This window comes from Eptesicus fuscus, chromosome 22, assembly GCF_027574615.1.
Source record: "Eptesicus fuscus isolate TK198812 chromosome 22, DD_ASM_mEF_20220401, whole genome shotgun sequence".
Classification (NCBI taxonomy): domain Eukaryota; kingdom Metazoa; phylum Chordata; class Mammalia; order Chiroptera; family Vespertilionidae; genus Eptesicus; species Eptesicus fuscus.
Genome location: NC_072494.1, coordinates 19,274,682 through 19,290,779, shown reverse-complemented (window position 1 = coordinate 19,290,779; position 16,098 = coordinate 19,274,682). Strand labels below are relative to the sequence as shown.

The following is a 16,098-nucleotide window of genomic DNA, read 5'->3' as shown; positions in this document are numbered from 1 at the left end:
TAACCACCATGGCAAAGATCTCAGGAGATAGTACAAGCATGCCGTTAGCATGGCTTCCTAAGCAAGGAGAGTGACGGCCCATCCTAAATGAGGTCACGATGCCAGGATTACCATGCAAGGCAGTGGAACAAGGGATTAAAAAGTTCAATTTAAAAAAAGTGAGCAAGCTAGAGTGGATAGACAATGCAAGCCTGGAAAACCCACAAGGCAGTTATAATCCATGCGAGGAACTAGAGGGCACATTCTTTTGATACCCCATCCCATTGCCCACCCCACTCCCCTTTTAAAAATCCTCTGCTTTAGATCTTAAATAACTGAATCAAGAGAGAGAGCGTTTCCAAGTTCCTTCCACTCCTGCCATAGTTGGCACTTGTGAGGTCTCGGGAAATGCCACTGGGTGACCGTGACCGTGACCATAGCCATAGGTGAAGGCTCTCCCATAGACTAGAAAACTAAGCTGTCCATTATAATTACTATCCTTCGTCGTTTTTAGATGGCATCTTCATATTTCTGGAAAATTCTTCCATTTAAAGGCCAAAGATAAGCTACCAATGGGCACACCTTACTTTTAAATTTTATTTTTTTGTTGTTGGAAAAAGTATATAGACCGTATTACAGAAAACTTACAAAATAAAGAAAACCCCCGCACACCACCTTCCGAACACAGCGATGTTAATCATTAAGATTTTAACCGTCCCTCTTCGTCTTCCCCGCGCATCCTCGCACCTCGCGTTTTGACCGGTGTGTACAGCGTTAGCGCGTCGGGTCGCCATGGTAACCGCGGAAGCCGGGATCCCGGAGCTGAGAGTGCTGGGTCCGGGCGCCCAGGGCCCAGGTGGGCGTGTGGGGAACGGGTACCTTCCAGCTGGGCTGCTCGGGCGGGCGGGCGGGCGAGGTTGGCGGGGAGGGAGCTTTGCCTCTGCCCCGAGCTGTGCGGAGCGGGTCCCGCCTCGTGGGCAGCCTCGGGGATCCGGGAGGTCCCTGCGGGATTCAGGCCGAAAGGCGAACTCTGGTGCCCCCTCTGCCACTCTTGGCAGGGCTGCCCCTCACTATCCTCTTCCTCGTTGGTGAGTTCAAGGTCCTCTGGGCTGTTAGACTGAGGGCCTCGGCTCCTCACTGGCTCTGGGCGAGAGATGGCCCATGTCTCTCGAAAGGTGGCTCTCTCCATCATAACGCGAGAAGAGTCAGGGACAGAATACCAACAAGACAAAAGTCTTGTCTGTTGTAAGTGAATGATGGAAGTGACATCCCCTCACATTAGAATAAAGTCACTATGTCCTGCCTTCTTCACGAGGAGAGAATTGCACAAAGGTCTGAATACCAGGGTGCAGGGTGAGGGGCTTGGGGAGCCATGTCAGAGCTGCCTACCACATGGAGTGTCACTGTAATTTAGTCGTTTTAACTACTGTATACTCTCTTGTGTAACTATGTCACAGTTTATGCTCCTGTTAATGGGCACCGTTTCCCCCCCACCCTCATCCAGGCTTTTTGTTCTATGAACAGTGATGATACAAGCATTCTCACACATATGTAGGGACCATGCCCTCTTCTCTGTATCATTCCCAATTTAATACGTATTATGCCAGCGTGAGCACTGTTAAGCCTTCCATCTGGAATTAATCTTGCCCCTTGTAAATTTCCATAGCACTTCGTCTCATGTGATACTTACCATCTATCACCTTTTATTACACTTATTTTGCACAGGTTGCCTTTTCTCCCTTAAAAAACTAAGTTGTTTAGGGCAGGAAATAAAGTTGATTCTTCTTTGTAATTTACGTAATACCTACACAGCACTTAGTATATTAGTAAGCTTTCAGTAACCATTACCGAGAGACTGAATTCTGTCTAAACATCAGTGCCTAATTTTTTTAAGGTCTTAATAATCTGGCTCCAATGATGCAACTATTTTTCACTTCTTCCCAGTATGACCCATGTTTAGGAAAGTGGGTCTCTCTCTAACATCCTCTTTCAATCTTTCCCCAATGAGTCTAGCCTGCATTGCTCTCTGCTGTTCCTATTGAATTTACTATGTATATCACACGTTCAGCATTTTAGAATGTATTCAGGCAGTGCATCGACTGTATTGACTTATGGTAGGTGCACGATAAACTTTGTTAATTGAATGGATGAAATATATTATAATAACTTTTAAGCCAGTTAAGAATTTTCATCCCATCTATATTGTCAGTGGACTGACTGAATCAATCAATCAATAAATGCCAATTTGTCTGAGTAGATTTTTATTATTATTTTTTTTTTTGGTCTCAGGTATTTTTGGAGTTAATGGATCTAGAAGAAGCCCCAGACTCAGAGAGTTCAGAAAAATCAGAACTTTTCTCGCAGCAAGAAGAAGAAGAAGTTGAAGAAGGAGAAGAAGAGGAGGAGGAAGAGGAGGAAGAAGAGGAGGAGGAGGAGGAGGAAGAGGAGGAGGAGGAAAAGAGAGGCCTTCTTAATCCTCTCTTACAACCTGTTCTCACAGGGGATGTAGAAGGTTTGCAGAAGATTTTTGAGGATCCAGAGAACCCTCATTATGACCAGGCCATACAGCTCCTCTTGGAAGAAGACATTGTCGGAAGAAATTTGTTGTATGCAGCTTGCATGGCTGGGCAAAGTGAAGTGATTAGAGTTTTGGCAAAATATGGTGTGGATCTGAATGACAACACAGCCAGAGGTATTTTGCCTTTTTTCTCTCATCATTATTACTTATGACTATTTAAAGGTGGATAAAAAAAAGTGGATAAATAGGACGTGCCTGCTTTATATTTTGCATATAGAATGTATACACACATAGTTAAAATGTATGTGTGTGTATACATGCTGATACAGTACAGCATAGTAGTTAAGAACACAGACTTCACTATTTGCTGTGTGACTTGGGCAAGTTACCTCATTTTGTGTCTCTCTTTGTTCATCTGAAAAATGGGGCTAATAATTGTATTTTCCTCACAGGGTGTAACAATCAAATAAGAATTATAAATATCACAGTCCTTGGTACATAGTAAGTTGGTAAACGGTAACTGCTCAATAATATTATTATTATTTTTTTAAAAATATATTTTTATTGATTTTTCACAGAGAGGAAGAGAGAGGGATAGAGAGTTAGAAACATTGATCAGCTGCCTCTTGCACACCCCCCACTGGGGATGTGCCTGCAACCAAGGTACATGCCCTTGACCGGAATCGAACCTGGGACCTTTCAGTCTGCAGGCCGACGCTCTATCCACTGAGCCAAACCGGTTTCGGCGTCAATAATATTATTGCAATGACGAATCTTGAAGAGTGTAGTCCATTTGGCCTGACCGTCTTCATGCTGTTTGTCAGGTTATACACTCTTACACTGTGCTGCAGCCTGGGGGCGTCTGGAAACTTTGAAAGTGCTCGTGGTGGAACTGGATGTTGATATAGAAGCTCTGAACTTCCGGAAAGAGCAAGCTCGAGATGTTGCTGCTCGGTATTCCCAGACCGAGTGCGTTGAATTCCTGGACTGGGCAGGTAAGGACACCCACAAGGTATCAGTAAGCTGACTGATTCATTTGTATGTATGCTATGCTTCCATCAAAGGTCAAAAAGCCACACTAATATTTTGTATATGTCATTTCCACAGCCCTGTAGAATATGGCTTAGAGATTTGAATGCATATAAACATTGGTTGAACAATTAGTAAATATGAAGTTCATGGCATTCATTTTATGTAGTAATTTGCACTCATGTTTTTAGCAAGCATTTAATAAATGCTCACTGAGTATTGTTGTAGGTACAATTGGTTGTTCCTGCCCTCTGGACATTTGTTAGGTGGGGGATGATAAACGGTAGGTACATATCAGTAATAATATCAGAGAGACTATGATGAAGGGTTAAAATCAGCAGAACAGATCATCATACATGCTTTGAAGTGGACGGAGGTCATGAAGTCAGAGCATGTTGGAGTTGAGCTGGGCCTTGAAGAATGGGTGGGATTTGAAAATACAATAGAAGGAAATGGGCGTGAGCTAACTCTAAGAGCTGGGGGTGAAAGTAAGGGGCATGTTTGACGGACAGTGACAAGATTGCTTTACTGGAACACAAGTCCTAGTTTGCACAGGTAAGCTGCAGAGTAATAAAAGCATAAGTACATGGGCTCTTGCCTCAGATTGCTTGAGTTTACGTAGGGGTTATCTCCACTTGAAACCTATGTGACCTTGGACAACCTCCCCCCCCGCCAAAAAAAAATAACCCACAACACCCCACCCATTTCTGAAGTATGACCCATAGTACTTAAGAAACACAATCCAGGGACAAATTTTGCTGTTACTTTTCTGAAAAGAAACAGTTTGAGGCGTATGGGTGTGGAGTTTTATTGTTTTCCTCTCCCTAATATCCATCTGTTTTGTTTGGGTCCTTACATTCTCGGGGGAATGATACCTAACATTTTCTAGTGATGAAGATGAAAGGTGCTAATACTATCAACTATTATTCTGTTTCCAGACCAGTGATAGAATTGTAAGGATTGGAGCTTCAAGTGCACGTAGCTCTGGAATGTCAGAAACACAAACTATTCAACATTTCACGTTTGTTTAATATCAGACTTCCAAGTGTATAAGTCACGTCCATTCCCTGTTCTAGTGATTAGAGTAGGAGGCATCTGGAGAGGTTTAAGGAGTTGAGGATTCCCTACCCCAAAGAGTCCTGTCCATACTTCTGAAAATTCCACTGTTAGAAATTACTTTGGATTTTCAAGGTTTGGACACTTTTTAAGTGTTCAAGAGTCCTCCATTAAAAGAAAAATACATCAGCATTCTCTGAGAGGCAATTTAGTTGATAGTTCAAAATGCCAAAGGGATGGAACAAACATCTGTGGAAATGTGGGTAGAGTTGTGCTAAGGAAGTATGGAAGGAAGGAGGAAAGTCTGGAAAGTGGAACCATAAATAAACTTGAAAAAATAGTTTTATTGATTTCAGAGAAGGGAGAGGGAGAGAAGATAGAAACATCATTGATTGGCTGCCTCCTGCATGCCCCCTACTGGGGATTGAGCCTGCAACCTGGGCATGTGCCCTTGACTGGAATTGAACCCAGGACTCTTCAGTCCCGAGGCCAACGCTCTATCCACTGAGCCAAATCAGCTAGGGCCAAGGATTGTTTTTTTAAATGTTATTGTAGACAGTATTACAGATGCCCCTCCCTCCTTAAGCTCTCTCTACCCAGCTTTAGATCTTGCATACATTTCTGGGAATTTTCATGTTTTTAATCAAACTTTCTGTTCTAGTCTCAGATCAGTGTCCCAGTATTTGTTGGAAGATATGGTAACCATATTGTTAAAAAATTGAGATAGCTGAGCAACAAAACTCAGAAATTAAAAAAAAATGTTGGCCCTGACCAGTTTGGCTCAGTGGCTGGAGCGTTGGCCTGCGGACTCAAGGGTCCCGGGTTCGATTCTGGTCAAGGGCATGTGCTTTGGTTGCGGGCACATACCCAGTGGGGAGTGTGCGGGAGGCGGCTGATCAATGTTTCTAACTCTCTATCCCTCTCCCTTCCTCTCTGTAAAAAATCAATAAAAAAATGTTGATACTCAATTCATCATTTATTATACTAAAAATGGAAACAATAATATTAAAAAATTAATCTGTTACTCGATACTTCCATACTATTCTAGCAAAGGGCATCTGAGATGAGAAATTAAGTCTTCTTGTGGCCATAACATTTGCTCAGGAAAGCAAGGAAAGTCACAAATATTATTTAAATCAGAGATTTATTAAAACACTAAAGATTCTAATTTACAGATCGATTAATGATTTGTAATGTGATGCATTAAAAAGAACAAAATACTTAAATCTGAATAGTGGCTGTGGACCGTCTTTTCCCCAGTACTTTAGTAAGTATGGATGCCTTTTCAGTTGAATAGAAATATCTTCAACCTGGGCTTCTTTGCAAAGTTTCAGTAAAGAATGTGGCAAAAAAAAAAAAAAAAAAAATGAGAAAGGCTCACAGAGAACCATTTTGAACCTTATACGAGTTCTCTCCTAGGCACTTTGTGTGGTCTCCATTTTGGACGGATCTACATGCACGTGTTTTTGGTGTCCTCTGGTTCCTCCTCGGTTCTTATACTTGAGCTTTCCGTGCTTGAATTTCTTAGACGAAGGACGCTGGGCCTTCCGGTCCAGGTACTCGCTCATCATGGACGTCGTGGCCAACAGTTTAAAGAGTAGTTGGTCTATGTCATTGATGGACTGGCTTTCTGGTTCATTACCAACTGTATCTATGGAGGCTTGTTTTTTCAGCTAACGGGGGGGGGGGAAAGCAAATGAAATTATCGGTTGTTTTCTTACTGTAGTTCAAATGAAATGTTCTGGATAGCTATGCTGAAACACCACACATCACTTATTTATATGAAAGAAAGGTCATTACAGAAAACAGGTCCGAGGGCGGGAGAAATGCTCTTTTGTGTATCCCCTGTGAAAGATGACAATGATCATGATCATCAACAACAAACATTTAAAAGGTGCGTTTTATGGTTAGAGCACTCTGCTGGGAGAAGTGATGTGAATATTAGCAAAATATTTCCCTTCACTAAACAGCTTCAAAGTATAAGGCAGTAACATCAGGGTCTTTTCATGGCAGTATGTTTATTGTAAAAGTCAATGAGCTTTTAAGATTGCCTCAAAATATGGTGTCACTGGCAAAGTGGGAAATTAAAAGAGTCCATTTCCCAGAAAGTTATCCAAACATTAGACATTAGTTTACAGCCCATTTAAAAAATACATGCCAACTTTTACATACTTAGCCGTCTTAGATAGATCTGGAAGGAATCTAACAGATATCTTATTCCACATCCTTCATTTTATTGGTGAGGCAGCTGAGAAGGATCAAATGACTTACCTCTGGGCCCAGACAGGTAACTTCATGTCCTGTACATTCTACTCATTTTAGCTCATTACTTTCTTGATACATTTTGTAACTTGAAAGGGAGGGATTGTACTAGGCTATTTGAAGGACCTTCTAATTTAATACTGGTTTGTTGAACACCTACTATATGCCAGACACTGTGCTAGATGCTGGGGGTGAATGGCGGGGACTGTGGAAAATTGCAAAGAGGAAAAAGACATTGTACTTTCCTTCAAAGAAGCTGGTAATCTTGTCTCTTAAACTCTGATATCCTATGACTATTACTATTTGCATCACTAACTTACTTCTTTCTTGTGTCTCTTCCACTTCATCCACAGGTAATGCACAGATAAAGCAAGAAGGATTAGAGAGATAGCTTGTCCTAAAACACACACGAGATATACAAGACTCGCAATTACATCCATATTAAAAAAATTGCACCATAGTTTGTCCATAGGGTAAGGCAGACAGTGAGCTGGAGAAGGCTCAACTTTCAGATAAAGCATTTCTTCAGGAAATATCTCCCATCCAACCTTAGCCCAGATAGTTCCATCACAAATGCAGGAATTTTCCTCCAATAAGCCGGCAAACAACAGAAGAAACATCAAGTGTAGTCCTTGAATGGACATCTTTCTCAATTGGGACATAAAAAAAAATCTATGGCCAAAATTCTGGTCAGAGACAGAGCAGGAATGCCCTGAGTACTAGTTAATAAGAACACTGAAGCTTGTCTTGCTACTTGGCACAATAAACACTGCTGGTCATTGTGACATCATCAGTCAGAGTGATTCATGGACAGAGTCAGTGACATCATAACCACATCGGAACTAAAAGGTGTTACTTAGCCAGTCACCTGGGGATACTTTTTCTTGCTTTATACTAGAATTATTTGAGCTACTTCAATTTTATGAAAAATGAAGACTTTACTAATGTCTTGCTAGCTAATTAATTAAAACTATAATCATATTAATGGAGTTTCATGGAAACAATTTACCTATATCCCTTCCAACCCTTCTCAAGTATGGCTGTTTTTTAAAAATATATTTTATTGATTTTTTACAGAGAGGAAGAGAGAGGGATAGAGTTAGAAACATCGATCAGCTGCCTCTTGCACACCCCCTACTAGGGATGTGCCCGCAATCAAGGCACATGCCCTTGACCGGCATCGAACCTGGGACCCTTGAGTCTGCAGGCCGACGCTCTATCCACTGAGTCAAACCAATTTCGGCTCAAGTATGGCTGTTTTATATCTACTTTAAAAATATCTGTAGCTATGCCATTTTACACAACTTACAATTGCTTCTGTTTTTCACTCTGAAATATTCTTCCTTTCAAATGGTTAAGCAAAAATAAGTACCTCCCCTTTTTAACCTATGCCCCTTTGATAGCAATGTAGTACTATTAGGTAGTGGGTGAGGGGTAGAAAATCTGGCATGGTATGTGAAAAAAAGATGAGATGGTGAGGGGGCATGGCATTTGCTAAAAAGACGAGACAGAGACCTTGCCCTTAAGGATCTTACAAGCTAGAGGTAGAAGCAAAGAATAAGTTAATAAAAATTCCGAGATACTGTAGACTAAAATGAGAGCTAAATCAAATTATAATCATGTAACAGCTGATAGCAAAATGAGTTTTACTTGGGACAATTAGGAGTTTCACTGACGTGTATTTAAGTCAGATTTGAAGAGTGAGTAGACTTTTGGTAGGTGGACAAGGGGTAGAATTCCTCTCCATCTGTAGACCCGCGAAACTAGAAAACAAGTTCTCTACTCCCAAAATACAGGCACCGAGTAACAGTTGTAGACACTGCCATTGGAAACGGGAGAAAATAAAAGGAAAAAAGGAGTCACTTGTCCCAAGTAATTTCAAAATCCCATGTAGCAAACTGTCCCATGTCTCACCCATGTCATCTAGATTATTTAGATCAGTGGTCAGCAAACTCATTAGTCAACAGAGCCAAATATCAACAGTACAGCGATTGAAATTTCTTTTGAGAGCCAAATTTTTTAAACTTAAACTTCTTCTAATGCCACTTCTTCAAAATAGACTCGCCCAGGCCGTGGTATTTTGTGGAAGAGCCACACTCAAGGGGCCAAAGAGCCGCATGTGGCTCTCGAGCCACAGTTTGCCGACCACGGATTTAGATGATGAGATTTGAGACTTGTGAGCTGATGATATTTTCAATGAACATTAGGAAATAAATTGATGATGTAATGGGTTGAGACTTTTGGATGCTGGGATGGGGTAAATGTAATTTGTATGTGGGATAGCTGTGAATTTTGGAAGGCCAGAGGGCCCCAAATGCTGTGCTGGTTGAGTTGTTATCTTTCTTGAAATTCAATGAAAACAAACACAAAAAAATCTCCTCCACACAGTCCCTTTAAGCTCTGGCTATGTAATAGTCCATTACAAACAGTTGAGCATATTTTTTGGTCTTTGTCTTATTTTTGTACATCTTACTGTCTATTCTTTCAGCTGCAAGGCTGGCTCTGAAAAGATATATTACAAAGGTCTCTACAACGGTTACAGAATCAGAGAAGGGACCAGGGAGACTCTTCAAGGAAGACAAGGTACTACGTTGTGATCATTGCTTGTTCTGAAGTCTTTTGAGATTTTCGCCTTATATCTTTAATTTACACTAAAGCTGAGGTAGGTGGCGGTCCTTACTGCTCTCTTCTCCTTCCATTTCCCTTCCCTCCTCCCCTTCTTTCCCTTCTTCCTTCAGACTGATAAGAGATGGACTAATAAAAAGTAATGAAAGGCAGTGCCCCCGGCAGCCCCAGATCTGTCTCTTGCTTCAACAGTATTTGGACGGGACAGCCCCAAAGGTGCCCCTTCTTCCAGCCTCCGACCACCGTCCAGCATCTTATCCAGTCACCACATTCAGCACCATCTCCGGGACCAGCCAACACACCGGCTTCTTTTCTACCTTTTTTTTATTTTTATATTTTATTGATTTTTTACAGAGAGGAAGGGAGAGGGATAGAGAGTTAGAAACATCGATGAGAGAGAAACATCGATCAGCTGCCTCCTGCACACCCCCTAATGGGGATGTGCCTGCAACCAAGGTACATGCCCTTGACCGGAATCGAACCTGGGACCTTTCAGTCCGAAGGCCGACGCTCTATCCACTGAGCCAAACCGGTTTTGGCTTCTTTTCTACCTTAACCCCTTATCGCCGAACAACCATGAGCTCCCAAATTCATCAGAATTACCCCACCGAAGTGGAGGCTGCGGTCAACCGCCTGGCCCCCTGCCTCTGCGGGCCGCCCACACCTACCTCTCGCTGGGCTTCTATATCCACCGAAGATGCGGCTCTCCAGAGCGTGGGCCAGTTCCTCCCTGAGTTGGCGGAGAAGAGGCGCGAGGGCTCCGAGAGTCTCTTAAAGATGCAAAACCAGTGCAGCGGCCACATTCTCTTCCAGGACAAGCTGAAGCCTCCCCAGGATGAGTGGGCAGAACTCAGGACGCCATGGAAACCACCCTGGCCTTGGAGAAGAACCGGACCCAGGTCCTTTTAGAGCTGCGTGCTCTGGGTTCTATCCGAAGGCCCTCAGCTCTGTGACTTCCTGCAGAACCACTTCCTGCAGAACCACTTCCTGCAGAACCACTTCCTGCAGAACCACTTCCTGGAGGAGCAGATGACACTCATTAAGAGGATGGGCGACACCTGACTAACATCCACAAACTGCCAGCCCCCAGGCTGGGCTGGGCGAGTATCTCTTCGAAAGGCTCCCCCTCAAGCACGACTAGGAGCCTTTGGAGCCCAGAAGCCTTCGAGGGGCCCCTCTGCATCCCCTGGTGTCTGCCTCGTGCCTGAGCCTCTCCCTGAAACCACTAGCCATTCTTTTAACCATCCTGAAGCCCTCTCCCATGCATTGGACCAAATGAAACAATAAAGCTTTTTGCAGCAAAAAAAGCAAAAAAGCAAGTAATGACATCATATTAAAGAGTGACATAGAGATGTACTAAGTAAGTATCTCACCCAACAACATGAATGAATCTTAGAATTGTGTTGAGTGAAAAAAAATTCACCAAAGACTACATAGATTTTTATAAAGCTCAAAAGCAAGCAATATCAAACTATATTGTTAGGAATGCCAACAGATGGGGTAAAACTATTTTAAAAGGAAAGCAAAGGTATAAGCCTCTTGGAGGTGGGCAGGGGATGGGGTCGGGAGGGCACAAAAGCAGGGTTGATAGTCCTGGAGGTGTCTGTCTGCATCTTCTACTGTTTGGAGAGGACCGCTGATACTCATTATTGTGCTTCAAAACAGACCTGCATCACGTATTTTAGTGTATCTGAACATATCCACTACATACTTTTATTAATGTATCACAGTTTACATAATGGTATAAAAGATGCACAGCTATAAGGATAGCTTGCCATATTTGCTGCATACTGAGTATTGCATGTGGACTAGTGTACTGCGCTGGATGTGCACATGCGCGCACACACACACACACACACACACACACACACACACACACGATATACTCAGGGTGTCAGGAATGTGTTTTGGTGTTTCCTGCATTTCTCTGCAGGATGTTCTATGAGTTTTCTTGTGACTTTCTGATGAAAAGAATTAGATATTGCTAAAGCATAGAGGTCACCAAGTCTGGGAACGTGCTAAGTTACACATTTCGCTCGTGGTTTGTAAAGCACTTTACAAGATCTCTTACGAAACCAACAAAACATAGGCAAAATGAAGCTCCCAGGCTAGAGTCACGAAATAGCCACCGCCTTTTTAGTACTCAGTGGCCATATATGTTACACATGTGGCTGTATTGGGCAATGCAGGCACAGATCATCACAGAAAGTTCTGGTAGGCAGTGCTGGTGTAGAGATATACAGAATTTTGTTTTTCAATAAATAAGTCAATTTTCTGGGTCTGTCTCTAGAATAACATCCTCATTGCATGCCGTATAAGGAGTGAGTGGTTGGAAACCCATTTGGAAGCTTCGATCAATGAGATTTTTGAGCAGAAACAACAATTGGAAGATATTGTGACTCCTATCTTCACAAAAATGGCTACACCACGTAAGTTTGGGATAAAAAGTGGGTTGAATGTCAGAAATATGGTGACAGAAGGAGACTTGACTTTGGGTCAACAAATACAACATACAGATGATGTATTACAGAATTGTACACTTGAAGCCTATGCAGTTTTATTAACCAATGTCACCCCAATAAATTTAATAAAAATTTAAAAACTGTCTTCATTTGTGTTTTATATTGCAAACTAATTAAATGGACCTTTAAAAATCTGCTTCCTTTCAGGTCAAGTGAGAAGTGCCAAATCTGTAGCCTAAGCCTTGGTCAGAAAAGAAGCCAAAACCATACCTTCTATTGAGCAGATATTTTATAAAAAGCCACATTTTCTTCTAGTATTTCTATTCATGACAACTGAAGCTGAGAAAATTGATGTGGGGTCTTATTAAAATGTTTAAGTATGAAATGGGATCAGCCCTGTTCTGTTTCACCCTCGTCAGCGTGCTCACATCCGAACTCTGACCTTGACTGCTCCCCTGGGTGCAAGCCCCTGTGAGCTCCACCTGCTCCTTCCAGAGCGCGCTTGGGTGTGAATCACTCACACAAACCATATGGAGGCTTTAAAAGCTGGTTAGAGACCCTAATAACCTTCTGTATAATGGAGGCAGGAAGTTTCCGTTCAATTCAAGAATTCCTTTAAGAGAAGACATAGTGGCTATTTCCAGAGGCAAATTTTTTCTCCCTCTCTCCAAAGAAAAGCTATGGGATGTCATTCTGGAGCAAGGCAGTATTAAGAGGAGTTTGGATCAGGATCCTCAGCTCATACAACTATTACTTTTTATGTTCAAATTAAGATTTACCTGTAAGGTGGGGTATAGTCTCTTAGTACACCTTCTTATTTGTCTTTAGCCCCGTTCTGTCTTTGAATTAATAAACACAAATCTCTTTACTTTTATATTTAGATGTCTTCTATTCTGTAGGGTTGGTAATGCAGCTATTATACCTGGACTCCTTGTCAATTTTCCTTCTGTTTTGTTTTATATTTTCTAGGTTTTAAATATCATAGTTGGTTTCATATTAGTGATTTGGAATATTTGGATTTTTTTTTCTAGTTTATCCGAAAGCCCCTGATCTACTACTCTATGACTTTCTGGAAAAGTTTTACGGAAAGAAAATATTTTAAAGAACACACATTTATTTGTTTTTTCTTATGACTTGCTCTTCTTTGTCTCACCCTGAAAGCTAGTTTATATTATAGAGGCAAAGGAAAAGAAATAAGCAATTCCATCGCAGCTGTGGTTTTGAGGTGACACTATTTTAAACTTGTCTGTCAAATGGTAAAGTTTTGAGATATTTTTTATATATGAGCAATTCTGTTGTCTTAAGCAAAAGGGCAGGCAGTACCCCTCTCCCATCTTCAGTAGATGCCACGGGCGTTTGGGGCGGAGTACAGAGAAGGAGCTCTGTGTGTTGTGAGAAGCACTGCAATAATTTGGACAAGGCCTGGTGCCGTGTTTGTTGTCGCTACTCTAATTCTCCGTTTTCTGAGCCTTGCTCTTGAGTATGATATTGCTCTCCAGGCCTGTGGTCTCCGTGACGAGGAAGGACTCCCGAGCCTCACTGCAGAGCATCCGCGGTGAGACCGAGGCACTTCTGGAGACCCCAGCATAAAATTCGCCTCCCTCACCTTTATTCACCTTTCAGTCATTATCCTCAGATATTGTGTAGCTTTCGATCTATTTGCTAATGCTGACTTCCTGAAACTCTTTGTATTGGCACCTTATGCCCTTATGGTTTCTTTACATCAAGCATGTCAAACTCAAAGACTAACACGGGCCCAATAAACAAGGCTTAAGTTTATGTGGGCCGCAAAAAAAAACAAAAGCTTCAATTTTCATAGAAATGTAGGTTTGCCCTAGCCGGCTTGTCTCAGTGGATAAAGTGTCAGCCTGCGGACTGAAGGGTCCCGGTTTCGATTCCGGCCAAGGGCACGTGCCTGGGTTGCGGGCTAGATCCCCAGTAGGGAGCATGCAGGAGGCAGCTGATCAATGATTCTCTCTCATCATTGATGTTTCTATCGCTCTCTCCTTCTCCCTTCCTCTCTGAAATCATTAAAGAAATATGTTTTTTTTAAAAAGAAAAAGCTTTGCCGAAACCAGTTTGGCTCAGTGGATAGAACGTTGGTCTGCGGACTGAAAGGTCCCAGGTTCGATTCCGGTCAAGGGCATGTACATTGGTTGCGGGCACATCCCCGGTAGGGGGTGTGCAAGAGGCAGCTGGTCGATGTTTCTCTCTCATCGATGTTTCTAGCTCTCTGTCCCTCTCCTTTCCTCTCTGTAAAAAATCAATAAAATATATTTTAAAAAAAAGAAAAGAAAAAGCTTAAAAAAAAAAAAGAAATGTAGGTTTATTTCGATAGAGACATGCTGAATACAAAAGGCTGAAATAAATGAGTAATTGTTAACATAAAATAGAACATTTTAATAAAAATTAATATTTTTTTCTTGAACATTAACTTATCAGACACTGAATAACTGCACAATTAATAAGCGTAACGCAAATAAACCTATTTTTCTTGTTCTCCGAAATCGAAACATTTCCTGTTGCGCACACCAAACAAGTCAGTCCAAAACTAATGACGTGCCAACCGGCTGCTAAAATATTCGCTGCTGGTATTAATGGAGAGGCGCATAAGGGAAATGAATGCAACATGATTATAGTAATCAGTCATTAGTGAACATTGTAGTTATTAATAATCTATAATAATAAAAGCGTAATATGCTAATTAGACTGGATGTCCTCCCGGATGTCCTTCCAGATGACCTTCCAGAAGGATGGAGCCAGTGCTGCCAGGGAAGCCCGGGTCCCAGGTGCCGGAGGGAAGCCGCTGCCGGCTGTTGGGGGAAGGAAGGCCTATTCTTGCCCGAATTTCGTGCATCGGGCCTCTAGTTATGTATAACAGGATATTGCAAAGATTAAGTTACAACATTTTTATTGAAACATTTCTTACATACTGTTATATTGGCTGGGCTACAAAAATATTCGCGGTGGGCTGCATGAGACCCGTGGGCTGGAGTTTGACATGCTTGCTGTACATTCTTACAAACTTTCCCCCTCTTTCACCAGCTGCTGTGTTTGTGTTTCCCCCACATTCATATGTTGAAATGTAATGCCAATACGATAGGTTAGGAGGGGGGGCCTTAGGGAGGTGGTGAGGTCATGCGGGCAGAGCCCTCACGAATGGGATGAGGTTGCCCCGGCACCAGGTGAGGTTATGGCCATCTGAGAAGCAGGCTCTCGCCCGACATCGGATCTGCTGGCACCACGATCTTGGACTTCCCAGCCTCCAGAACAGAAAGAAATGTTTTTGTTTGCTTATAAGTTACCTGGTTTATAGTTTTTTGGTTACAGCAGCCCAAGCAGACTAAGACACCACCTCCTCTTTTCCATCTTGCCTCCAGCTTGACTTCTCCAAAGTCAATCCTGTCTTATAATTTTACATGTCAATTATACCTCAACCTCTGGAAGCAAGAAAGTCAATCCTTACCCCTGCTAGAGCACTCTGTAACCCTCCACCCATGACCTTCTGTATCCCTAACGTTAGGAAGAAGGAATCCCGAGTGCTTTGGGGGCAACCCTAATGCTAACAGCGTCATCCTGTGTTCTATATAACCTTTCACATGTTTGTCTCCCCTGGTGAATTGTGCGCTTTTTGTGGGTAGGGGCTTGGTCCTGTTTCTCTTCTTACCTAAAGAGCCAATAAGATAGTAAATAAGCCGAAACTGGTTTGGCTCAGTGGATAGAGCGTCGGCCTGCGGACTGAAAGGTCCCAGGTTCCATTCCGGTCAAGGGCATGTACCTTGGTTGCGGGTACATCCCCAGTAGGGGGTGTGCAAGAGGCAGCTGATCGATGTTTCTCTCTCTCATCAATGTTTCTAACTCTCTATCCCTCTCTCTTCCTCTCTGTAAAGAATCAATAAAATATATTTTTAAAAAAAGATAGTAAATAAGAGTTGAATGAATTCTCGTTGGGTGCTACCTGATTCATAGAACTCACTGGTCTTCATCAATAGAGCTTGGTCACCTTTATAAAAATGAGCCCCGAATCCCACTCTCCATACTGTGCTGTGCCAGTGCCCCATCCCACTCCCATCCCTCCAGCAGACAAGCTGCACACACCCAGCGTCAGAACAGCATACCTAGTTTCGTCTGGGACATTCACCTTGGATGCCACATGACTGCTTAAGC

General features: G+C 42.5%; 2 protein-coding genes across 4 annotated transcripts; one reads left to right on the top strand and one right to left on the bottom strand.

The window, feature by feature from the left end:
* The first annotated feature begins 774 nt into the window (after positions 1-774).
* Positions 775-12,330, top strand: ANKRD45 (ankyrin repeat domain 45). 3 transcript variants are annotated; one of them, XM_054712310.1, is made up of 6 exons: positions 775-835; positions 2,269-2,671; positions 3,322-3,492; positions 9,333-9,427; positions 11,760-11,898; positions 12,139-12,329. In XM_054712310.1, the coding sequence occupies exons 2-6, from the start codon at positions 2,284-2,286 to the stop codon at positions 12,168-12,170; spliced, it is 825 nt and encodes a 274-aa protein (XP_054568285.1). In that variant the 5' UTR covers positions 775-835; positions 2,269-2,283; the 3' UTR covers positions 12,171-12,329. The 3 variants fall into 3 exon arrangements, with proteins under 3 accessions (XP_054568285.1, XP_054568286.1, XP_054568284.1); XM_054712311.1 differs by lacking the exon at positions 775-835 and adding an exon at positions 942-1,067 and having other exon boundaries at positions 3,349-3,492; positions 12,139-12,330; XM_054712309.1 differs by lacking the exon at positions 775-835 and adding an exon at positions 944-1,067.
* Positions 5,708-7,643, bottom strand: TEX50 (testis expressed 50). The gene is made up of 2 exons (XM_028152027.2): positions 7,165-7,643; positions 5,708-6,255 (listed from the first exon to the last, which is right to left on the bottom strand). The coding sequence occupies exons 1-2, from the start codon at positions 7,504-7,506 to the stop codon at positions 5,998-6,000; spliced, it is 600 nt and encodes a 199-aa protein (XP_028007828.1). The 5' UTR covers positions 7,507-7,643; the 3' UTR covers positions 5,708-5,997.
* Positions 12,331-16,098: the final 3,768 nt, after the last annotated feature.

Coding starts and splice junctions, on each gene's coding strand:
- TEX50 (XM_028152027.2), bottom strand. CDS start 7,506: ATGTCCCAATTGAGAAAGATGTCCATTCAAGGACTACACTTGATGTTT. Junction 6,256..7,164: donor GGAAGAGACACAAGAAAGAA/GTAAGTTAGTGA, acceptor CCCCCCCGTTAG/CTGAAAAAACAAGCCTCCAT.
- ANKRD45 (XM_054712310.1), top strand. CDS start 2,284: ATGGATCTAGAAGAAGCCCCAGACTCAGAGAGTTCAGAAAAATCAGAA. Junction 3,493..9,332: donor TGAATTCCTGGACTGGGCAG/GTAAGGACACCC, acceptor CTATTCTTTCAG/CTGCAAGGCTGGCTCTGAAA. Junction 9,428..11,759: donor GACTCTTCAAGGAAGACAAG/GTACTACGTTGT, acceptor GTCTGTCTCTAG/AATAACATCCTCATTGCATG.